Source organism: Myotis davidii, unplaced genomic scaffold (assembly GCF_000327345.1).
Source record: "Myotis davidii unplaced genomic scaffold, ASM32734v1 scaffold262, whole genome shotgun sequence".
Taxonomy (NCBI): Eukaryota; Metazoa; Chordata; class Mammalia; order Chiroptera; family Vespertilionidae; genus Myotis; species Myotis davidii.
The window spans coordinates 960,760-985,723 of record NW_006293541.1 but is presented as its reverse complement, the minus strand read 5'-3'; the positions used below and the strand labels follow the sequence as shown (position 1 = coordinate 985,723).

The 24,964-nt window shown below is 48.7% G+C and overlaps 1 protein-coding gene across 1 annotated transcript in view; it reads right to left on the bottom strand.

Moving 5' to 3' along the window:
- The window catches only part of CDH26 (cadherin 26), a 33,838-nt gene extending 11,496 nt beyond the window's left edge, over positions 1-22,342 (bottom strand). Inside the window, exons 1-9 of the mRNA XM_015566212.1 lie at positions 22,277-22,342; positions 16,025-16,129; positions 14,028-14,189; positions 8,292-8,439; positions 5,473-5,639; positions 5,160-5,288; positions 3,392-3,577; positions 2,065-2,336; positions 395-537 (exon numbers count right to left, since the gene is read on the bottom strand). Of these exons, the coding sequence (XP_015421698.1) occupies positions 395-537; positions 2,065-2,336; positions 3,392-3,577; positions 5,160-5,288; positions 5,473-5,639; positions 8,292-8,439; positions 14,028-14,189; positions 16,025-16,129; positions 22,277-22,342 (1,378 nt within the window). The remainder of the gene's footprint in view (positions 1-394; positions 538-2,064; positions 2,337-3,391; positions 3,578-5,159; positions 5,289-5,472; positions 5,640-8,291; positions 8,440-14,027; positions 14,190-16,024; positions 16,130-22,276) is intronic.
- Between the last annotated feature and the right edge of the window lie 2,622 nt (positions 22,343-24,964).

The window sequence follows — 24,964 nt, the reverse complement described above, 5'->3', positions numbered from 1 at the left end:
CCTGCCCCGCAGAGCTACTGAAGCCGTTCCCTCTCTCACGGAGGCTGGTTGGAAGCAGACTTACTGTTTTCCTAACCAGCACCTGCTGATCAGTTATTCCAAACACGATGCACAGCTACGCACCCCTCGGAACTGGGGTGTGAACTCACAGATGCCCTAAACACAAGTCCCGAAGGTACTTGGAAGTTGCTTTTTATTCAGCTTCAAGTCCTGGCAGGTTTAAAACCTCAGCCTTGGGGGGTCACAGAGAGAAACACACTCTCAAAACCAACCCTGGGTTCACGACACAGTGGTGAAAGGTTTGCCTTCTTCCCATTTGTGCTGAAACCCTCACCACGTTGTTTTCCCTCAGGAGCAAGGACACACTTCCCCCTGCTTTGGGGCGAGCACTCACCCTCATCAACAGCATGTGCGATGATGACATACACGCCATTGTTCACGTGTGGGGACTCTCGGTCCAGCCGCTGCCTGGTGACAACCGCTCCCGAGCGCTCGTCCACGGTGACCCAGCTTGCAGGATCGTGAGCCAGCTCATACCTCAAGGAAGGAGACGCGTGACATCTTTAAAACTGCAGCTATGTCAGAAGTCAACTCCCGTACCTCACGCCGACACCAGCCCTATCACAAGCCACGTGGGGATTCTGAGGACCATGACGTGGGGGCTGGGTCAGCACTCGCTGCGGATTGAGTGTGGGGTCCGCCTCAGGGAAAAGTCGATCCCTGCTAAGCAGCACCTCCGCCTCCTCCCACCCGCCCCTGCAGCCACCATCTGCTTTCTCTGTTTACGATTTGCTCCCTGATGTGGACTGTGGCGAGCACCTCCTCTAAGGGGAATCACGCAGCGTTTGTCTTTTCGTGACTGGCTTATGTCACTTACGTCGTCGTCAATTATTCACAAAATGTGGAAGCTGTCTACGTGTCCATCAGGCAACAGGTGAGTGGATAAGTGAAATGTCTATCCGTGCAGTGGAAACAGGTGAGGCAAAAGCAGGTCTACAGTTGTTCATACGGAAAGTGAGACAATAATTAATAAGTAATAACCATGCAAGAATAAACTCTGTTTGTGTACTCACAACCGTAAGCCTGCTTTTGCCCCACTCTGCATTGTTCAACCTTCAAAAGAAAGGAGACCTGCCACATGCTGCATCATGGGCAACCCGAGGGCATCAGGCACGGTCACATAAGCCAATCACAAAAGGGCAAGCTCGGGGGGGTCGTCAGATTCGTGGAAACAGAGTGGAGTGGTGGGGGCAGGGGCTGGAGGGATGGTGGGGAGAGAATGGGGGTTATTTTTAATGGGGACAGCGTTCCAGTTTTACAAGGTGAGAGGAGTTCTGGGATGGGTGTGGTGATGGTCACACAACACTGTGAATGTGCTCAATGCCACTGAACTGTCACCGGACAACAGTTGAAATGGTAAACCTTATGTCACATACATTTTACCACAGTTTCTAAAAAACAACACTGTTGTCCAGAAGCCAGAGGCCAGCCAATTCACACCCTTTGGTAAAGAGGGGGACAGAAATACAGGAGCAATTATTCTAAAATGAGAAAAAAAACTATAAGAGTATATTCTAGACCTGGCCAGCATGGCTCAGTGGTAGAGTGTCCGCCTGCGTACTGGTTTCGATTCCTGGTCAAGGGCACGTACCTGGGTTGCAGGTTCGTTCCCAGGCCCCAGTCACGGCAAGTGCAGGAGGCAACCAGTCAGTTGTGTCTCACATCGATGTTTCCCTCCCTCTCTCCTTCCTACTCCCCCCTCCCGCCCCCGTCTCTAAAAATCCTTCCCTCCCACTCTCTCTAAAAATCCATGGAAAGATGCTCAGGTGAGCAACAACAGAAAAGAGTATATTCTAGGTGCGAAGGGAATGTGCAAGTGAGCTCCCCCTGGTGGGTCAGAGAAAGCTGTGGAAGGATGGAGGCATGGATCCTGGGCCAGGGACCTTCTGGGGGCTTCTGGAATTTTCATAACAGACAGTCACCCCAGCATCGCACCAGAGAAACTGGTTTTCCGACAGGACTGTTCCCAGCTTCAACAGCCACCTTTCTCCTTCCTCTTCTCACCTTATCTGGCTGCCGCTTCCGTCAGGGTCTGTAGCGTTAAACCTTCCCAGGCGCGTCCCGGGCCTGGCGCCTTCGACCTCGCTGACCACGAAGCTCCTGGGGTGGAAGACTGGCGGGTCATTGGCGTCTGTCACCTGCACCAGCACCATGGCGCTGGCTGCAGCCTTCCTCCTGGGCTTCTGTAGTTCGCCGACCTCGCAGGGGACCAGCAGCTCCTCGTTTTCCACGGCAATGACCAGGCTGGACGCGGGATGCGTTTCGTAATCCAAAGCCTGCAGCCAGCAGAGAGGGTCTCGTTAGCTAGCACCTGCTGCTCCTGGCTCAGCCAGGGGCCCTGGCAAGCTCTGGCTCTGCAGGCCACTTACTATTTACCTTGTCTTTGATAATGATCAAGAAAGTCGTCAGCTCACTGTCAGATCATTTATGCAGTTCCTCCCCCGCCCCATGCTGGCTGGAAAGAGCCACCATCCGTCAGTGGGTAATGAAAAATACAACAAAAACTGTAACCTAATGAAACATTAATGTGACAACCCTGTTGCAAAATCAATCAGCGGGCCTGGAGGAAATATACATATTAATGACCATAGTTATTCGGGGCACAAGGTGCTCAGTGACTTACAGGACTGAGAGGCTGGGCTAAGTAGGCAGTCCAGCCCGGGCGTGTGGTGTCTCATCCGGGAGCCTGTCACACTGACAGCAGGAGGCCCCACCCAGCCTGACCCCCGGGGGCTCACCTGCCCTGCGCCAGAGGTGCTGGTCACGCTGAGGTCCAGCTGAGAGCGATTCAGACTAAAGGCCTGGAGCCAGACTGCCCCAGCAGAACCCTCCTCTAGCCGTGTGACTTCCCAAGAATGGCCCAACCTCTCTGGGCTCTGGTGTCCTTGTCAGTAGAGACAGTGACACTTCACTGCAGGGCCAGCCCTCTGTTAGGCACAGCAGGCCGCGTGGCAGTGCCTCCGACGCTCTCAGGGGCTTGAGGAAATGTTCTTATTCATTTAGACTCAGAAGGAAACACATGAACTCAGGGCTCGAGAAAATGTTTCAGATATTTTTACCAGAAAGAAAACATTTAAGGCCTGTGTAAGTCTATTAAATTTTGCCTAAAAATATTAAATGTCGAAGTCTTAACGTTTTATCAAAAATAACTTTTAATATGGATATTAATTTGGCTGGAGGAGCCAGGAAGGCAAAAGCCCACTTCAGAAGGCCTGGGCCAGCCCGGCCCCCCGCTGGGTGCTTCGAGGGCTCCAGACACTGAGTGGTCCCGAGACCAGCTCCCACTCCGCACCCTCGGCCCCCGGCCCGTGTGTGTTCTGTGCAGCTTTACCTTGATAACATTTAGTATCCCTTCGTTGGTCTCAGGGTCAGTCGAAATGTCAAAATGTCCCCCTTCGTTGCCATTGGATATGTTGAACTTTGCCCTCCAAGCTGACGTGAACGGCGAGTCTTCGTCCTGGACCGGGAGACGCAGCACGTCCGGGCTGACTCGGCCTTCGGGAACCTGAATCTTGTACTGAGAGAGGCAGTCACCATTTCCATGTCGTGGAGGTGAAGAAACACCATTGAAAAAGAAAGCAGGAAAGGAGATGTCAGCCTCACGCTACCATCTGGATGTTTCTCTTGCTGTTGAACTTAACCTCAAGGGGTTTGAAACTGCCTGATGCAGCCAAAGAGCGTGGATAACAAGCAGCTCGCCCTCCTCCCTGTGCCTGGTCCTCCTTCCGATGCAGCGAAGGGGCTTTGCAAGTGCACGCTCCTCAGCCCAGCGCACGCACCACTTGTCTAAGAATTTTTAAAATGACAACACATCCCAGTCTATGCTGCCCCCAAATCCTGGCTCTCTCCTAAAACAGAACTCCTTGGTTACGTTTTCTAACGCAGACCTCGGAGTAATTGCTGTTTAACACTTCCGGGACAAGAAACTGCTGCAGGCACGCCCACCCAATGCCAGGGTTTGTTGCTGCAGCCTCACTTTTGAAAGCACAGCTTCCTCCAAGCCAGAGAAGAACTTGGAAGCAAGGCTCACACGTGAGCAATACGATTTTTCCGTTTTCCTGTACGATTTGGTGAGGTGCTTTCATTAAAAACATGTCAGCCCTAGTTCATACAATTTTTCAATTTTTTTAAGTGGCATGTGTTTAAAGTTAATTTGTAGCATTTTTTCTGTACCAGATTCTGTTTTAGGTGCCATGAGCAAGATGAACAAAAACTCCATCCCCAGGAAATGGATGATTGGGGGAGAGGGGTTCCTTGGGGGTGCAAGTGGGGGCTGGGGGAGAGGCCAGAAGATAGAGATACAATGGATATTTTCCTTTAAAAATTCATATGGAAGAGTAAGAAATGGGGATGAAAGGCAAGCAGATCCTGGTAGTTATCACTTCTCTCCTGGCGTCCTGTCTGCAGTGGTGCTGCATTTCCACAGGGCACAGCCTGGGGACTGTGTCGCTTGTGACATTCTACAGGGAGCACCAGTGATAAACCAGGTGACTGAGGCCGGGCTTAGCACACCTGCCCGTCTTCCTTCTACAGCCTGAACACGTGGGGAAAGCCCAGGTTTAGACTTCTCACCGGGGGCAGTTCTCCCCTTCAGGGGACGGGTGACAATAGCTGCAGACATTTTTGGTTCCCATGACTTGGGGGGGACTGCTGGCATCTAGTGGGTAGAGGGCAGGGTTGCTGCTAAACATCCTACAATACACTGGGCAGCCTCCTCCCCGCAATGAAAACTTCCCACCCCCAAAAGTCAATAGTGTGGAGCTTGGGAAACCACGGGGTACAGTGAGTGTGGCATCTCTAACCTCCCTGGAGGCCTCGGTGTCTGCATGTGTGCAAAAGAAATCACGGGTAGTTCCAGCAATTAAGAATGAAATTATGCACGAAAAAGTTCTGAGCAGTTTCTCACACAAAGTAGTAAAACATGCCAGTTCATTTGACTAAATCAAACGAGTCTCTAATCACGTGGTCACTTCTCGACTCTAGTTTCCGTTACTTTGGAAAATTACAGGATGCAGGGCGATATGGAGACACCCTCAGGGACTGAGCCTAGGACTCGGGCTGTCATGTCGGGACTGGGACCGGGGGCAGCCGGGTCTTACGTTCTCCTGGATGAACGTGGGCCTGTGGTTGTTGCCTTCCTGCACGCTGATGTGAACCGTGGCCGTGGCCGACAGCGGTGGCTCCCCGCAGTCCCTCGCTCTGATTAGCAGTGTGAACCGAGGAGCAGTCTATATGGGGAGGAAAGGAAAGTCAAGCTCCGATGCAGGAAAGGGGAAGGATGTCAATAAAGGAACATCCCATTTTAGAATTTCAGTAGCAAGCCAGACAGAGGGTTTCCCAGTGCCACAACAACCCTGTGCCCAAGGTCAGAGACACAGCCATTTCATTGTTTTAAAATAAAATCCACATAACCTCATAATCTAAGCATCCCAAGAGTCGGATTTCTCCACTATCACGGTCGATCTCGAAGCCACTTTCCTTCAGTAACGGCTTTTGTGAAACAAGGAAGTAAAGGACTCGAGAATTTGGAGTATTTTCTTCATCCAAATCAACCGTTAACAGCTGAAGAACAGGCTGACCTGGAAGAATTTTTAAATTGTTACTATTGGCCAAAGGCAGCCTATCGGACCTGTAGGAAGGTGGCACTTTGCTGACTGGCATTGGGGCATGCACCAGAATAGCTGAAATATTTGCATATAAAATCAAACTGTAGGTGGAGCAGACAAAACAAAAAGTGGTATTCACATCATCATATGACCATGATTACAAATGCAGAAGACTTAAAGGGCAGAATTGATAGATAAGCTTTTAACTGCATGGATACAAAAGCTTCAGACAAAATTTAAAAAGAATGATAAACCAGAAGGACATATTTGAAATATACATGACAGATATATACATTCTTTAAAAAAAAAAAAATTATTGATTCCAGAGAGGAAGGGAGAGAACGAGAGAGAAAGAAACATCAAAGATCCGAGAAAATCATTGATCGGCTGCCTCCTGCATACCCCACACTAGGGATCAAGCCCACAACCCGAGCATGTGCCCTGACCAGGAATTGAATCTCAAATCCTGACCTCCTGGTTCATAGATCAATGCTCAACCACTGAACCATGCCAGCTGGGCAACATAGACATTCTTAAAACAGAATGAGGAGGTTAAAATCAAGAAGAAAAATGAGAAGCACACTAATGGAAATGGACAAAGAAAGGAACAAGCAAGGGGAAGAAGAAATGGAAAGAACCAAGAAGCTTACAAGCATGCAAGCACCTAATATGAACCATCCACTCCCATAGATGGTGTGGAGAAGTAAATTGGAACACAAACTGTGGGTGCATTTCCCACCACGTGAGAAATTATGGTGACATTCAGGAACTCACTGCCCAGCTCTGTCTTTCTCCCTCGTTGCATTTGGCTTTATTTTAGACTAGTACAGATTAGTGCACATTAAAAAGAAATTAATTAGAAGAAATATTTTAGTATCGCTATGCACCCTCTCTCTATGATAGAAGTCTCAACCAAATTCACAACCAACAATGACAGGTCGAAACATGCATACGATTGGCACCAGCGAGAGTTTTATATGTTTCACGAATGTGCAAGTCAACTTAGCCTTTTATAGGTATAGAAGAAACTTGCTTAATTCGACCTGCTTTCTGATGTAGCTAAACTTTCTCCAGCCCAGTGAAGCACCCCGACTTCTCTTTCAGGTAATTGTCAGCAACACAGTAGTAAATACCAACATGAAGCAGATTATTATTGTAGTTCACCCAGGAAGAACAAAGGGTAAAATATTTAACTGCAGCAGTGTTTGACTACATTCTGTGCAGTGAGAAAACCTGAAGTCATTTTCAGTGGCCACCATGTCTTACTTCTTTTCAGTTGGGTTAAGTTTCTAAACTTTCTAAATCTCCGTTTTGTGGCTAATGAAAAGAAACTTAGGATTCTACTGAGTCTCTTATCTACCTACTCCAAGACTTTTGTGAGGATCAAATGAGATGAGGCACGGGAAAACACTTCACACACATTTGGTTAAAGTGTAAAATGTTTGCAACTGGCTATAAAGCAAGTTGTGCTCCTGGGCTGAAGAAACTCAAGGAGGCTAGTCACTAGGGAGAGGAAGCTGGGTGTTGCTACATGATGTCATTACCCGGTACCCACAGCAACCGTTTCTGGGCTGGGCTAGGCTGTGGGCCGCATTTTGCATCATGGGGTTTTGGCAGTGTTGGCTGCGATTTGGTTGGGTGTCGCTCCAGGGTGGTGGCAGGGAAGCCAAGTATTGGTTTGTCGGTGCCAGGCCATGGTGCTGTTTATTTTTAAATGGCCAATGTGCATCATGGCAGCTCCTGTGTTGAGCATCTACCCCCTGGTCATCAGTGAGCATCATAGTTACTGGTTGGATGGACACTTAGCCTTTTATATATATTCTAGAGGCCCGGTACATGAATTCGTGCACAGGTGGTGTCCCTCAGGGTGGCCTGGGGAGATCAGGACCCAGCTCGTGCCCCCAGCCTTGCAGCCCCAGCTCACGTCCCCAGCCTTGCAGCTCCACAACCTCACTTTGCACCTCACCTTGGCCTGGTGCTGCCCCCTCACCTGCTCCACCATCCTGCCTGCAGGGCAATCTATTGGGGCCAGGCCCTCCATCCAGCTCCCTCAGTGCCTGTGAGCCAGGCGGTGGCCCTGCTGCTGCCACTGGTCGCCATCTGCAGGCCGATCAGTGGGGCAATTGGGCCCCGCTCATACCTGCCTTGGCCTGGCGCTGCCCACTCACCTGCTCCACCATTCCACTGCAGTCCCACTCTCATTGGGGCCCATCGGTGCCAGCAGCACCTCCACTGCTGCACACTGCCAGTGCCACTTTGCCAACACCTGCCATGTTCCGTGCCACCCCTTGGTGGTCAGCGTATGTCATAGCGAGCAGTTGAACTCCCAGTCTCCAAACTCCCAGTTTCCAGGCCGAATGACGGCCCGAGGGGGCAATTTCCATATTAGACTCTTATTATATAGGATATTGGTGTTTACATATTGACTCTGCCAGAGGACTCAACATTGCATTGCCAACAAAAACAGGCTGCAGACCTGAAGCATTCGCTCTGATCCAGAGCCTGGGCCCTCTGCATGTGGCCAGTGAACTGCCTCCTTGCAGACAACTGCGAGCAAGTGCCCCAAGTGTCAGCAGGAGAACCTTCAGGGGACAGAAAGGGCAGCCCACAGCCCAGCACACACACCTGCTGCGTGGCTCTCTCTCACACTGACACTGAATTCATTCTTGGGGAACTGGGGTGCATGGTCATTCACATCAGTGATCCTGATGTTGAAGATCAAGGAGTTGTCCACGTACTCTCCTGTCAAACGGTTCACAACATCGAAGTAAACCTGGGAAGCAGAGAACCTTGTTAATGTGGAAGAACCCCTGGCTTGGTGATGCTAATCACATTACTGCCAGAATCACAATGGAGAAAGGAGACATCAGGGATAATTCCTGCATGTGGAAAGGGCTTTAGCCTTGTGTTGTAGCTGGAAGACTGCCATCCTCGGAGAAACAAACCATAGTGCATTGACGTGGTGGATTGGCATATGGCTATTTAAAATCACACATGCAAGGTCTATGCTCTTAGACACAAATGAGCAAGAAGAAACATCCTATGTGCCAAACACATATAACAGCACTTCTATGCAGAGATCGTAAGTGGGTCAAGATAACTGTTGGGATGAAGATCAACAAAAAGTTATTTCAAGGAATATGAAAGGATGGATTTTTTTTTTTTTAGTGTATTTGCATCCTATGAAATTGAGCATGTTTTGATATGAATAGATAGGATTTCTGCACAGAAAACAAAAGACCTTTTCCCTTTTCAACTCCATCTTAAATCTTACAGAAGTTCTAACTTGGTGTCACTGCTTCTCTAACAAAAAGTTACGCACCCCCCCCCCCATCCCACACCCAGATCCTGCCACCTCCCAAACACAACTGGGAAGTGTTGAGGCTGGTTCGGGTGACTCCTTCACTGTCCGGTGCCATGAGAAAGGTCTTTTTGCCACTGCATTGGGCTTACTTAGTGTTTTTAGCACCTGTCATTGTGGACAGGCAATGATCAGCATTCCTCCACCAAGGCAGGTGGTTGAGCCCAAACACTCAGTTTATATAGTGCTCCCCTATACACTTGGCTCTCCCACCTTTTTATCTTTATTGTTGAGAGTATTATAGATGTTTCCCCCTTCTTCCCCTCATTGCCCCCATCACCTAGATCCTGCCCCACCCAATGCTTTCACCATCTTATTATCTATGTCCATAGGTTATGCATATATACATATGAGTTATTTGGTGGATCTTTTCCCACCACCTATCCCCATTTCCTTCTGAGATTCTTCAGTCTGTTCCATGTTTCCATGCATCTGGTTCTATTTTATTCATCAGTTTCTTTTGTCCATTAGATTCCTTGTTCATTTACTTTAATTTTTAGATTCAATTGTGGATACGTATTTATTGCCTTTTTCTTTTTTTCTTCTTCTGCTTAAAGAAGACCCTTTAACATTTCTTGTAATACTGGTTTGCAGGTGATGAACTCCTTTAGCTTTTTCTTGTCTGTGAAGCTCTTTATCTGACCTTCAAATCTAAATCCCCAGCCATGGGCAGGGTCCAATGGCTAAGAGGCCTGTGTTCAGAGAGGAAGACTTGGTTGTAGGTTCTTGCTATTCATCACTTTGAATATTTCTTGCTACTCCCTTCTGGCCTGCAAAGTTCCTGCTTAGCAATCAACTGACAGTCATATGGGTGCTCCCTTATAGGTAACCTTTGTCATTTTAATTATGATGTGTCTTGGTGTGGACCTCTTTTGGTTCCTGTTGTTTGAGACTCTCTGAAGTTCCTGGACTTGTATGTCTATTTCTTTCACCAGGAAAGGGAAGCTTTCTGTCATTATTTTTTTTCAAATAGGTTTTAAACTTCTTGCTCCCTCTCTTCTCCTTCCCGCACCTCTGTGATGGGAATGTTGGTACGCTTGAAGTCCCCCACTGTCTTAATTTTTTTTTCTTTTTTTAAATTCTTTTTTATTTTTGCTGTTCTGATTCAGTGTTTTTTGCTTCCTCATATTCCAAATCGCTGATATGATTCTTGGCATCCTCTACTCTACTACTGATTCCTTGTAAATTATTCTTCATTTCAGTTAGTGTATGCTTCCTTTCTGACTGGTCCTTCTTTATGTCATTGATGTTCTAAATTCCTTGCAGTTGTCACTAAGTTCCTTGATCATCCTCATAACCATTTTGAACTCTATCTTGGTAGTTTGCTTGCTTCTTTTTCATTTAGTTTTTTCTGCAGATTTCTTCTGTTCTTTCATTTGTGACGTTTCTTTGTCTCTGCATTTTGGCCATTTCACTGTGTTTGTTTCTATGTATTAAGTAGAGCTGCCTATGTCTCCTGGAATTGATAGAGTGGCCTTATGTAGTAGGTGTCCTGTGGGGCCAGTGGCTCAGCTCCCCAGTTACCTGAGCTGGGCACTCTAAGGGCACCCCGGGGTGGCCTGTTGTAGTTGAGCCTTGCTTGCTGTTGGCATCACTTGGAAGGATTGACCCCCCAGGCCAATCATATATGTGGACAACCTGTGAGTACAGCCTAGCTACTATGCAGGAGTCGCCCCTGTGGTGCAGGACTTGCTTCAGTGGGGCTTTGGTGCTCACCGAGTCTGGCCCTTGAGTGTGTCACTCCTAGATGTGGCAGGATTGTAACTTGGCATGGTCTAAAGCTGATCACCATGTCCCCTGGCTCTGAGGCCCCCCAGGAGTTGCAAAGTCAGCTACTTCCTGTGCCCTGCCTGGGGCCACCCAGCACAAGCTACAGAGTGATCTGCAGATGGCTGCTATTTGTGTTGGGCTTGGTGGTGCCCAGGAGAGGCCAAACTGTGGACCAAGGCAGGCTGCTGCTAGTGCTGAGCCTGGGGCCTTCTCTTGAGAGATACAGGGCATTCTGAGGCCAGCTGCTGCTTGTTTGAGAGATTTTAGAAAAGTCTGAAGCCTGAGCCAGGACAGGCTATTCATATGGAAAGACCACTGCACACAGCTTGAGTGGGGCTGCAAATTGGGTGGTGCACGGCTTCAGGAAGTTACCAGGGTGGGGCACACACTGTGGGCCAGGTTGATGGGAACTCAGACATGGTGCCCGCCAGTCAGCATTGTGGTGTGGGAGGTCTCTGCATAGGAACAGTGACCTCTGCAGCATTTTTGTTTGGGAGAAAGCTGCCTCTTAGTTCTTTGCTCTTATGCCAGACAATTTAGTTCCTCCCCATATATCCCTGGTTCCTTTCAAGCTGCTGGAGCTCAGAGGGAGTGAGTCCAAGTAAGTCTCTGTGCTGGCCCTTTAAGAGGAACAACTGGGACTTCAGTAGCCTCTGTGTCACTCAGCCTCAATTCCCACCTGAAGTTATAGGAACTTCTCTTCCCAGCACTGAATCCCTGGGTGGAGGGGCCAGGTATGGGGCTGGGACACCGTGCTCCTCACGTAAACCTTTGTAGACAAGATATCCCTCCTAATTAAGAAAAGGACATAGGTGGGTGTTGGGCCAGCCTGTTCTGCATCTCTGTCCTTCCTACCAGTCTCATTATGCTTTCTTCTTTAATTCTCTAGTTGTAGGATTTCCGGTAAGCCAAATTTCATGCGGTTCTGAATGATGGTTGTTCTGTGCTTTAGTTGTAATTTTGATGTGGTTGTGGGAATGTGTGAGTACTGCGTTTATGGACACTGCCACCTTGACCAGAAGTCTCTCAGCTGTCCCACTTCTGAAGGTTGGCACCTTCCTTGTCAGCCACGTCACATCTTCTAACCCCTGTGTGTTCATTTCCTATGACTGCTGGAACAATGGGCTACAAACTGCGTGGCTTACAACAAAAACTCAATCTTTCACAGAACTGAATTGAGGTGTGGGCGGGGCTGGTTCCTGCTGGAGGCTCTGAGGGAGAATCTGTCTCCCGGTTTGTGGTGGTTGCCAGCAGTCCTTGGTCCACAGATGCATCACTGCAGCCTCTGTGCCGAGATTTACATGGCTTTTCCCCATGTTGTCCTCTGTGTCCAAATCTCCCTCCTCTCATGAGGATGCCAGTCACTGGGTTAGGACCCACACACAACAGTAACCCAGAATGATCTCGTCTTAATTTATTTACATCTATGAAGAATCTATATCCAAGTAAGCTTACATTTACAGTACCAGGGATCAGGGCCTTAACCCATCTTTTTGGAAGACACAGTTCAACCCACAACACCCTGGAAGGCAGAGCCTACATTTTTCTGTGTACATTTATTCATCCAACATGATTAACTGAGGACCTACTATGTACAGGGCCCTCTTCTTGATGCTGGGGTCATGGCAATGAACAAGACAGGGTCTTGCCGTTCTTAGAACCTATATTCTAATGGAGATTGACCTTCAAAAGGCACTCAAACACAGAAGTACACATTCATTGAATGCAGAGAATTGGGGGGAAAAACCAGAGTAGTGTGACAGCCATGGGGGCTGGGGGGTGGGGAGGGGCACACCTCATAGTTCCCACCTGTATCTTCCTTCCTGCAGGTTTGCAGTCAAATAAGAGGACCAACTAGCCAACTGTTGCAGAAAGCCCTGTGAAAGGACACCTGTGCGCAGTGCTTTGGGGATGGGTAAATGGGTTTAATGAAGCTGGGGAGGTGCAAGCACAGGGCCTGGAAATCTCAGTGGGAAGAACCATGGGGATGTCTGTCGCTTCCCCACATTTTCCCTTTCTGACCTAAATGGAGCCTGGGACCCTCTGCGACATGCCAAGCTTTTCCATCTGGACTTCAAGTTTCAGAAAACAACCCTTAAGACTTCACTGAGGATGTTAAAAACAAACAACACCCAGAAAAGAAAAACCACGGGCACTAAATGTTTGCTCTGCCCTTGCACAGGTCACTGTGATTGTCATGTTCTAGGTCCTCCGCCCTCGGTGTCTAGACACATCTCCTGGAGAGAGCCTACTGGTCCAGCGTCTGCATTTAACCAGCCCCCTGGGTGCTCTGCACTCATTAAAGACCAGAACGCACCGTCCCAGGGTCTCCAGTGACCTCCGTTTTCCTTCTCTTACCAGACTCTGCAGGTTCTGTGGATGGGACAGGGTTTATGTGGATGGGACAGGGTTTGCGTGGAGTCGTTTTTGCATGTCCTTCAGAATTTGGGGATACTTTCTGCTTCTTTATAAGTTAGAGATTCAGAACCTGTCAGTGAGTTAAGGCAATATATTTTCGTATGTATATAAAAATGTTGAGGTCACTGAAGAAAAGCTACTTAAATCTCTTCTCTCTGATGTTAACACCTTCCCACCCAGAAGGAGTTAACGTATAGCCGGGCAGGCAGAGGACCAAGTCTGGTTTCTAGCAGAAGGCAAAACAGAACAAAAGCCAACTTGCTATGATTCTCCCAGAAGTTTAGGCAGCAATGTGATCCACACCCCTGTGCTTCAGGCATTTCCCTTTCCCATTGCCTTTCCTGGTTTAGAACCTGAATTTCAAGTCCACAGTGCACAATGGACCATGGTGTTGGGGTGGCGAGAGCATAAAGAGCACCTGGATTCCCACTAAGAAACTGTCACCGGGGGTGCAGCTGCTCACTCATCAGTTATTAGGCAACCCAGGGGTCTGTCTATACCTCTCTCCATAGATTTCAACTGTGACTCTTCAGAGGATAAATTCGCCCATTTAATGCTGTGAAATCCTGATCTGTTGGGATACTGGTCAGTAAAAGGCAGGAGGGTAGCAGTTCACATAGACGCAGAAATCGTTACAAAGCCAATGTCCAGACTAAAGATTACAACACTCACCTCTGTGTTCCATGCACACTTTTAAAGCTCTCCAAGATGCATAATAACACATCCACCTCCCATAACCTGACACACAGCTCAGATAATGCTACCACATACACAATTCCAGCCAGAGATTTACAGTATCGAATTTTAGGTACCGTAAAAGATGGTGTCGTCTCTCGGTCAACAGGGCGGTGAACATAGATTTTTCCATTCTCATGATCTTCTATAGAAAACAAGCCAATCTCCGGATATCTATCCACACCTGGTCCACTGATTAAATACATCAGTGCCATGTTAACTGACATATTATTGAACAGCTGGAAGGAGGAAAAATTAAGAAAAACAGAATGAGCATAAACCACTTTGCATGTCATTTACTAAGGCCGAGACTCAGAGGCATCAGTGAAGAACCAGACCCAGCAAGAGTGCATGGGAGGGCTTGTCCTAAAGAAATCAGCGGGTCAGCAAAGGTGCAGGAACAAGGGACAAGCTGACTCACAAGCAACATCAATGTGCAACCACATGGAAAGAATCACGTGGCCTGGACCTCCATGCTCCTCCCCAGAAATGGGTGTGGCCCAGGGTTAGGCAGAAGCTGCATGAGGAACAGCAAGCAGAGTGTGACCCATTCTGCTAACACAGACTCCCGTGGTGAAGTTGTAGGGAAGTATCTGAAAGCATGCATACCCGTTTGTGAATTTCGGTTGTCTGGCCAGGGAAAGACAAGTAATAGCCACAGAGCTGACATTTAGGAGAGCTCAGAGTGAGCCCGTGCACTGTATGCCTCACTCATCCTGACTGTAGAACAGCCCTTAACGGAAGCAGGTCATTGACCCTGTTGTACCGGTGAGGAAGCAACAAGGGTCTCTAATAGAGGGAGCGCGTGGTACGTCTGGAACATGTGCTCCAACCCCTGGAAGTCTACACTTTTAACCATTGGGCCTTGAAAACTCCCTGTAGGCCTTGAAAACATCCTGTAGGTTTTATAGTAGGCATATGCTGTTTTTATAAACATTGTGAAAATGAGTTATTCTTAATTATTTTCTAGGAATCAGGCACAGTGGACTCAAGCACTCTGTGTAACTCAGAAGCCCATCATGGCCAGGAAGGTGGTGGAATACATTCTCATGATTTTCCATGAGCCTGGGCCATGTGTAAGAATTCTGGCATTCTGACAGCACCGATGTCTTCTTTGGTGCCTCAGTTGATCCTCAACCTCAGAGTGAGGGAGACAGTAGGGAGTGGTGGGGACTGTGGCATTCTGAGTATCTCAACCCCCATCTAATTGTTGCCATGTGAGAATGGCTCCATGTGGTCAGGTTTTACAATTTTTAAAAAGCTTCTAGAAGACAAAACTTTTAATACAGTCTCCCTATTTTTTTCTACTGTTTTTATTGTGCTAAAATAACAACATAAATTTACTCTCTTAACTGTTTTTCAGTGCACAGTTCAGTGATGTTAAGTACATTCATGTCATTGTGCTGCCGTCAGCACCATCATCTCCAGAACATTTTCATCTTGCAAAAGTGACTGTCCCAATTAAACACTCTCCCATGACACCCTCCCACCACCCCTGGCACCCACAGTTCTACTTTCCTTTTTTATTTTAATCTCACTTTTACCCCCACCCTTCCCCCACAGCTTCTGGTAACCACAATCTCCTTATTTTTAAACTAGTGGCCTGGTGCATGAAATTCATGAACATTAAAAGGGAATTAATTAGAGAAAATACTTTAAAATTGCTATTTGCCCTTTATTTAAAATAGAAATGTCAGAGATGAAAGAAAATTAGTAAAATGTATATGAAAATCTCTCTCCTGTGTGAGGGCACAACAACCATTTGCATATTAGCTCTCTATTAGATAGGATAATGATTTTTTTAAAAAGACTCCACATGGGTTAAATAAATCAGGCCTGCAGACTGGAATTAACCAGCCCATTGACATATGTGACCCTGACTTTCTCAGCGACACTCCCATGGAGAAGTTACCACTCAGGCAGAGGCAGGCATGGGAAGCACAGTCCAGGGCCTCTCTGAGCACCACCTCCCGTCCTCACAGCCACCAGGCTGCCATGACTTCATCCTCCTGCCCGGGGCCCTGCTGACTGGGGGCCAATGTGGCCTTTCCCAGAGGAGGAGCAGCTGCCTTACCTCTCCAACAAATTTGGGAAAGGGTCCGGTGTCTTCCTCCTGCAGCTCCAAGGTGGTGACAACCCATCTCCTCTTGTATCGCCGTAGAGGCCGGTGGCTCTCCGCCTGGAGACGCAGTGACAGGGCTTAGGAGCAAGGCAGTGATGCGGGCAGGTGCTGGCTGGCCCTCCACACATCCTTCCTCCTCCTCACAACAGCTTCTGATGCTTAGAAATGAAACACACCTGTTCTCTTACCAGCCTTGGCATCCTTCCTAAACTGAGAGGCACGGCCACCAGTGACTCCCAGGGTCCATGAGGTCATTTTAGGGGCCACAGAGACAGAGCCTGGGAGACCACTGCCTGTTGTGTGCCTACACCTGGCCTGTGGCAGATATGAAAACAGAATGAGCGGGAACGTTGCTCCTGCTCTGCCTGGAATCACTGAAATCCAGAGCTGATGGGTCTTGACCACCTCTCTCTCTTCTGATCCCCCTGGTAACCCAGAGAGAGCAAGACGTAGGTGCAGCATTAGGGTCAGAGACTTCTCAGGCAAGAGAATACAGGTAGAATTTAACACCGTGGTTTTGTTTGTATTACCTATGTATTTTACAGTTACTGTCCACTTATGACACATGAACCTAGTTTATTGCCACATTAATTTTTATCCAGAAAAATGTACTTTTTAAAAATCCTCACTCAAGGATATTTTTCCATTGCTTTTAAAGTGGAAGGGTAGCAGGAGTGAAAGGGAGAAAGAAACACTGACGTGGGAGAGACACATCAATTGGTTGCCTCCCAATGTGCCCCTACGAGGCCAGGGGTCCAGCTTGCAACCAAGGTACGTACGTGCCCTTGACCAAGAATCAAACCTGGGCCAAATGCTCTAATCACTGTGTAAAATTGTCCAGGGCCAGAAAAATATACTTTTAAAAAAAAAGACCTCATTAGAAAGTGAGTTGATCATGAGAACAAGAGGAGGGACATGATCCTGAGGTGGCCTGAGCATTGGGGTGAGCGCCTGTCTGCAGCCTGTGTGCCACCCCCATGCTGGGAACATTCAGTCCCCTCTGTGCACATTCCACAGAGAAGATGGTGTGGATCGCCTCTGCTGATCTCTGATGCTCACAGCTTGCTCATATTCTAATTAGACATCAACGCCCCACCTGAGACCCTTTGGCAGTCCGATTCTGAAAGCCCACACCAAGTTACGAACTCATTTCTGCCAACCAAACAGCACTTGGGCAGCAGCAGCGCAAACCATGCTGCCTCCCAGGCCAGGGGAGCCGGGTGGGGTCCGTAATGGCGCTGACTTCCAGGCCCACCTGTGTTTGCTTAGCCAGGTCCTTGGTTTCTTGTCGGAGGCAGTTGATAAGACCAACCTTAGAAATGAAAATGACATTGATTAGTAGGGAACATACTGATCAGAATCAGGTAGAAAGGCAAATCATGAAGAATTAGGGGGGGAAAGAACTGCTTTTAGTTGATAAATATAATTTCTTGCTCATGACATCTCAATTTACAATTACCACCTTCCTTATGTAATCACAGGAGAACTGACCAAAGACTTCTGCCCTCCTGTCACCCATGCTGGGGACATGTACAGCCATAAAATGAACAAAGGGGCCACATTGTGTGCTGAGGCCAGGCAGGCGCACTGACATGTGCACATGTGCAATACACCAAGTGTTAATGGGCGGTGGGAAGCTGCGAGGCTTCTTTCTGGGTTTTTTTCCCCCTTTTTTCCCTTTTCTTTTTGGATTTTATCTTACAATCGATAATAATAAAAGCAGAATATGCTAATTAGACTGGACAACCTTCCAGACAAAGCTGGGGCTACAAGGGAAGCCTGGGTCCCAGGTGCCAGAGGAAAACTGGTGCTGGCAGCCTAGGGGAAAGAAGGCCTGCTCTTGCATGAATTTCATGCATTGGGCCTCTAGTACTATCTAATAAAGAGGCAATATGCTAATTGACCTTCACACCGTTACAAAGATGGCAGCGCCCACAGCCACAAGATGGTGGTGCCCAGTCCCCTGAGCCCTGTCAGGGTGGCAGGCATGCAGCAAGGCTGTGCCTGCCCCCAGGCTGGCCTGGCTGCTCCACACACCTGCCTCCAGAGTCCCCCAGTCCCCTCAACCCCCCAGCCGCCCAGAGCCGGCACAACTCAGGAGACCAGGACCGGCCGAGGCTTGAACTGTCAACAGTGGCGGCAGCAGGGGTGTGATGGGGCATCGCCTTCCCCTGATCGCAGGGTCGCCTCCCTCCCCTGAGGCTCCCGGATTGTGAGAGGGGGCAGGCGGGCTGAGGGACCCCCACTCCAGTGCATGAATTTTCATGCACCAGGCCTCTAGTAATCAACAAAATAATAGAACTTGGTACTTTATGTTTACATAATGATTTACATTGAGGATTATGTATTATCCATTCCCTCAAGAAAAACACATGCATACAGTAAAACTGTTGAAATGAAAGACATCTCTGCAGTGTCTGTGAAAACCAACACTAAACGTATGTGTGCATGTATGTGTGAGTGTGTATGCATGTGGGTGTATGTGCATGTGTGAGTGTGTGTGCAGGCATGTGCATTGTATGCATGTGTGCACATTATATGTGTGTATGTATAATCATGTGTGGTTCCAGGTCACCCATTTTCACTGCTGTACAGCAGTCCCCTAGTGAACATGGGCGAGTAGTTTATCTGTTCTCCTGGACATTTAGGTTATTTCCAGTTGTTATTGTTACCAAAAAACAGCCGTGGCGGTAAACATCCACATCCTCTGGAGCAGCCGTTTCCAAAGGATCGCCCACCGGCTGTCTTATCAGAGGCCTCGGGCCAACCACTCAGAACGATCCTGGGTACTTGCAGACTGTACTGCCTGACGTTGGCGCTGAGGGCACAAGGACGCATCTGTGGAAACCACTAGAGCCTCGGCCCCAGGGAAGGCAAAGGCCCCAGACTCCGCTAGCTGTCGTGAATTCTCCATCCCATGCACGGCAGGGGAGAGACAGACAGATGGAAAAGAATTCCAGTGTCGTTGAGGAATAAAGCCATTGGTGCATTCACTTAACTATTGAAATCACTAGAGAAACAGTTGAGCTGGGAAAATTATAACTTATTGCATTGCAGCTCCGGAGTGGGCGTCTTATATGCACCCCGTGGCAGGTGAGGAGTTTGCACAAAGCAGGACTCTTCCCGTGAGCGTGGGCCGCGTCGGGGGGCAGCCCAGGGTGAGGGTTAGTGTGGCTGACGAGGCCACTGTGTCTGTGGAACAGCAGCTTACTTGACAGAATGAGGGGCTGTGGCTGCGCAGGTGGGTGTCTGGTGGGCAGGGAGCAGACTGAGCCCGTCGCTAAAGAAAAACAATGGGCAGTATCATGTTGCTAATAATAAAATGTAAGCTTTCAAGGAAAAAATGGGATTTTGGAAAACATGTGTCTGCTACTATGAACTTGACATCTTGCCCCATACTTAACAGTTTGTCTGATATATCCACGGAGGCATTAATAAATGTGATTTGTAATTGATTTGAGGCACAGAGAGGAAGGGAGAGAGAGAGAAACATCGCTTTGTTGTTCCACTTATTTATGCACTCACCGGTTGCATCTTGTATGTGCCCTGACCAGGGATCGAACCCCCAACCTTGGCATATCGGGATGACACTCTAACCAACCGAGCTACCTGGCCAGGGCAGTGAGTGATTTTGCTAACCTTGTGGAATGTATTATGTCCACCTTTGGAAGGTCTGCCTGATTCAGTAGCCAAGGGTTTCCTAGTGATGGACACATCATGTTCCAAAACCCTGCCAGGGCAGTCATCCAAAGTTAAGAGGCCACCGGTGTCACTGTCACAGTCAGTGCATTCAGATGCATTCATGTCCCATTGCAGCGAGGGGAAAGAAACTGCTGTTGCTGGCCCATGTGGCTCAGTGGGCTGGGCATCATCCTGTGCACCTGCAGGTCACGGTTTGATTCCCGGGCAGAGCACGTGCCTAGGGTTGGGTTGCAGCCTCAATGCCCAGGCAGGGGCATGCAGGAGGCAACCGATTGATGTTTCTCTTTCAACAATGTTTCTCTCTCTCTCTCTCTCTCTCTCTCTCTCTCTCTCTCTCTCTTCCTCTCCCTCTCCCTCTCCCTCTCTCTCCCTTCTTCTCTCTAAAGATCAATTGTAAAAAAAGTAAAAAAAAAAAACCAAAGACCACAAAACTTGTCAAGTTCAAGGCTATTAAACATTCTTCCCTTTGCAGGTAGATATCTGAGTGAGCCAGAATTTCTTCACATGCTCTCACCAGCCACATTCCCGAAGCCAAATGCAGAGTCAAGAGAGCCCATCATCTGCTCCTAAGCCAGACATTCAAGAAATTTGCAAAAATAGGAAACAGGGCCACTACTCAAACTAGATGGAATTTTTAAAAATAGGGTTATTTTTCATAAAATATGTGCTTTATATTGACATGTAATCGGTTTACCTTTTTTTTTTTTATAAACTGAGAAGTGTGTTTACAATTCCCCAGTGAGGACTGGCCACTCAAGCAGAAGCCCTCGGTTTTGTTCTCAGGAGCCTCCCGAGTGCAATGCAGACCTGACCAGGAGCCACAGTGCGGCCCTCACTTCCTGCCGGAGCGACAGGGCCAGGGCGTGGGGCTTCCGGGGAAAATGGTTGTAGATGCGGCAGCTCTCTGCTGAGTGGGTCCCAGTTCCCAATGTGGAGATCAGAGCGGGCAGCAGAAAGCAACGGTGGCCTAGCGCAGTTTCGGCAAGAGCACTCACAACTCGCATGGCAAAAAAGCGGCCAAGAGAATTCTCCCAACGCCACGCAACTTATGCCAAACAAGGCAGCCCTTTCAAGTCCAGTTCCACTGGTGAGTGCCAGAGAGGGGCTTTTCCTGTTTCGTTTACAGTTACACCCCAGTGCTTCCAGAGCAAGTATCCAATAAGTAGTTGTGGCACAGATACGGAATAAATGTCGCCAGCTGTGCCCCCGTGGCTAGGAAAACAGAGATGGAGACATTTGGGCACGGGCACAGCCGAGCCAGCACTGGGCCCCGCCCTTCTGTGCGTTTCCTCATTCACTCCCACAGCCTCAGGTCGGGCAAATTCGGATAACATCTCCCTTTTCAAGGTGAAGAAGATGAGGTTGAACAAGGCTACATTCAAACCCTCCCTGATGCCCGGGCCACACCCCCATATCAGCTCTTACTGGGGATGGCACTGGGAGTTTTACAGCTCCCTGGAAGAGTCCAATCTAGGCCAAGGTGAGGACCAAGGTCAAGTAATTAGCCCAGTTCTGCAGCCAGTCGTGGATGAGCCAGGTAAGGACGGGGAGCAACCCCGTCCAGCCCCACAATCTTTGCCCCCGATGACTGTGTGGCTGCCTGCCCTCCATTGGTGTCTTAAGGGAAAACTCAACAGCAGTAGCCTGGTCACTCTTCCTCCCTCTACAGAAAGCAGGGTAAGCAAATCCCGCCCCCGGCAGGCCTGCGCAGTGCTACCCCACCCACTAGGTACAGATGGAACAGCCTGCTTGCCCGATGTTCATCACACCATTTGTATTGCACTATTTGTATGTATTTTCATTTGAGCAGTGGTAATGGGGGGGGCGGGGGCGGTTGACCTCCACTCCCCGAGGTTTCCTCAAATTGTCACACTCAAACAAGAGACAATAGTCCCAGAATGGAGTCATCCGTGCTCAGTCCTACATCACCAAAGGCTCAATACCGTAATACCTGCAACACTTACTTACAGCCTCTCCCAGGAGTGGACCCTCACGTGCTGGTCCGAACCCTGAGGCCGGCTGCCTGCCCCTAGAGGAAGAACCCTTGCCTCAGTCAGCCCTTTGCCAGCATAACTCCGCTGCCGCTCCCCTGCCTGTAACAGTCCTTCCTTCTGCTCAGCTCCCCGGAGCTCCTGGGAGACAGGTGCTGCCGGTCCAGGAATTGCTCCATAAAACCACTAAGACCTTTAAAATGTGCCCATTTGACTTTTGTTCTTTAACAACCTACACAGTTGAGATGGTCGCCGTCTCGAGTAAAGCGGGAACAGAAGCATCGTTGGAAAACTTTTGTGTTGATATAAACGTAAATAAAGTGGTGTGTGCGGTACAACCCAGTTTTGAATGGAGCCCCCTTAGCCTGGCCCACCATCCTTCAAACAGATCATGACCTGAGCCCGGCTAGATCTCTGCAGCCCGCTCCTGCCGCCTCGCCAGCTCACACCCAGGCTGGTCCCTGACCCAGCACGGAGATCCTAGCAGGCCCTGCGGGTCCCAGCCACTCACCTGTAGCAGCAGCAGCGACAGCAGCAGCTGGAGGAGCAGCAGGGAGGTAGGGGCCCTGGAGCTCATGGCAGCAGGGATGCCGAGACGCCTGAGCCTGAGCCTGCTGGTGGTAGCAAGTCGTCCTGGGCTGTGGTCTCACCCAGCCAGGTACGGTCCTCCCAGCAGGGCCTTCTCCCCAGTCACTGGGTCACTCGGTCCCGGACACTCCCTCATCTCAGGCATCTCAGCCCTCCCCTCCTGGTCCCTGGCCACTCTTGTTGTATCAGGGTGAGGCCAGCTGAGCCTTGACCTCACAAGCAACTAGCAGATTTCCTAGGAAGGGTGTGGAGGAGAAAGAAATTGCCATGGCCACATGCCACACGCCAACACTGCTCCGGACTCGGTCAGAGAAACTGAAACCTGAGAACCTGGGGCATTTGCTTCTTTGTTAGTGTTAAGTTTCCTAGTCAATGCCCCACAATTGACCTCTTTCTTGTAGCGGGGTATTTTAAAGACTAGTTCCTATAGCCCCTCTCCTTTGTAACAAAAGAACTAGAAAAAACTTCAAGAAAAAATAACTTTATTTAGAGGAGAAGAAAAAAGAGAAAGGATAAGAGAAGGAAAGAAAAAAAGAAAGTGAGAGAGAGAGTGAAAGAGAAAGAAAGAAATATTTTTTTTTTCCTGAAGCACTAACCAGCTTCATCCTAACCATGTCTCAGGGTTCTGAGGTTTACATGCATTTTCTACCAAAATCTTTTTTAAGCTTAGAGGGATCTGCCTTTCAGAGTTTGGTATTAAAGACTGAGGGAGGAGAGATGAGAAAGAGACTCCCTGTGGGAGGGTGAGCCCTTGCGTTTTGCATGGGATTCTGGAAAACAGGAGAGTCAGGAATTCTACTGCATCGCTACTTAAGATTGCAGTGGCCAAGCTTGAAAGAAAATCTGAGGTCCATTCACCCTGATTCTCGCAGCATATCACCCTGTTATCACCTGGCCTCATTTAAAATAGCAAACACTTTCTTGAGCAGGTGAAACAGGAGGTAAATTCTCCTACTGTACATCCTTACCTCTGTGAGGTGCTGCCAAACACTGCAATTTGAATAGTTTATTATCTTAGTCCAAATTAATAGCTTATTATTGAAAAGAGTAACCAATGCCATTTTAAGGTCTGTGAATATTTCCTATGCATAAAGAGAAACAGACGAATAATTACTGAATTTATGACTTTCTGCTTATTTTAAAAGTGTATATTTTTATTCCATGGTAGTTTATTAGAAAACTTGATTGAGAATCACAGATACAGAATGTATAGATCAGGCAAGCTAAGCCATGTTGAATGTTTATGGGGGAATACGATGATGAGGATGGTAATACTGAGCAAGAGAGACTGTGTTAACTCCAGAGATGGGGGCACTGGGGAATGCTAGTGAAGGATTCCACTTGTACATTTGCTATAAGTGGAAAGAAAGTGGTATATTAAATACAACCAAGCCCGGCCGGTGTTGCTCAGTGGTTGAGTGTCAATCTATGAACCAGGAGGTCACAGTTCGATTCCCAGTCAGGGCACATGCCCGGGTTTCGGGTTCAAACCCCAGTGTGGGGCATGCAGGAGGCAGCCAATCAATGATTCTCTCATATCATGTTACTTTCTCTCTCTCCCTCGCCTTTCCTCTTTGAACAAATAAAACATTTTAAAATAATATTTTTTAAAAACCACCAAATTGCCCTGACCTGTTTTTCTCAGTAGTTAGAGCGTTGGCCCACAGACTGAAGGGTCCTGGATTTGATTCTGGTCAAGGGCAATTACCTTGGTTGCAGGCTCGATCCCCAGCCCAGGTCGGGCGTGTGCGGGAGGCAGCCAATCAATGTATCTCTCTCACATCGATGTTTCTCTCTGTGTGTCTCTCCTTCTCTCTTCCACTGTTTCTAAAGATCAATGGGAAAAGATCCTCAGGTGAGGATTAACAACAACAACAAAAACAACAAAAACACCCCACCAAATTTTCAACATCCTTAAAAATAACTGAGCAAGAAGCAGTTTCCCACAAGCATCCCTCTCATTTGGACTGTGACCCCTGCAGGTGACTCTGGCTTCCCCGCCTCACGTCTCAGGTGAGAGTGAACTGGAGGAGGCAGGGTTCCCTTTCTGCCCGGAACCTGCGATTCCTTCCGCGGAGGCTGCCTCTGGTCGGTCGGCAGAGGTGCAGTAATGCGCTGCGGCCACCAGGTGGCGGCGCCCGGCTCAGGGTGAGAGGATGGTGGAGATGCGCTGCTGGGAGATGCGTCCAGACTCGCATTCTCAGCTTGGCTGTGGAGGGGTGCCCGGCGACCGCGAGGTCTCTGTTTTTTATGATGGTGAACGAGTCGGGCTGAGAAAGGGTGAGTTTTGTCCTGATAGCCATGTTGACCAAGGTCCTCCCAAACCGCAGAGACTCGCTGACTTTATTTTTTACGGCTGTTGGTCAACACAACGGGAACAGGTTCATTTGCCTCTTTTCAGGGGAAAACATTTCCTGGAAGGTAGGGGCCTTAGAATGAAGAAGCAGTCAAGTCACGATAGCCTAAAAATAAACACACCAGACTCCTCGGGACTCCCCCAAATATGGCAGCACGGATCCTGTACCCCAAACCTGCACGGAGCCTGATCCCAGCCTCCCTTCTCCCACCGCCACCTGGGGCGGGGCCTGGAGGGCAGGGGGCGCCACCTCTT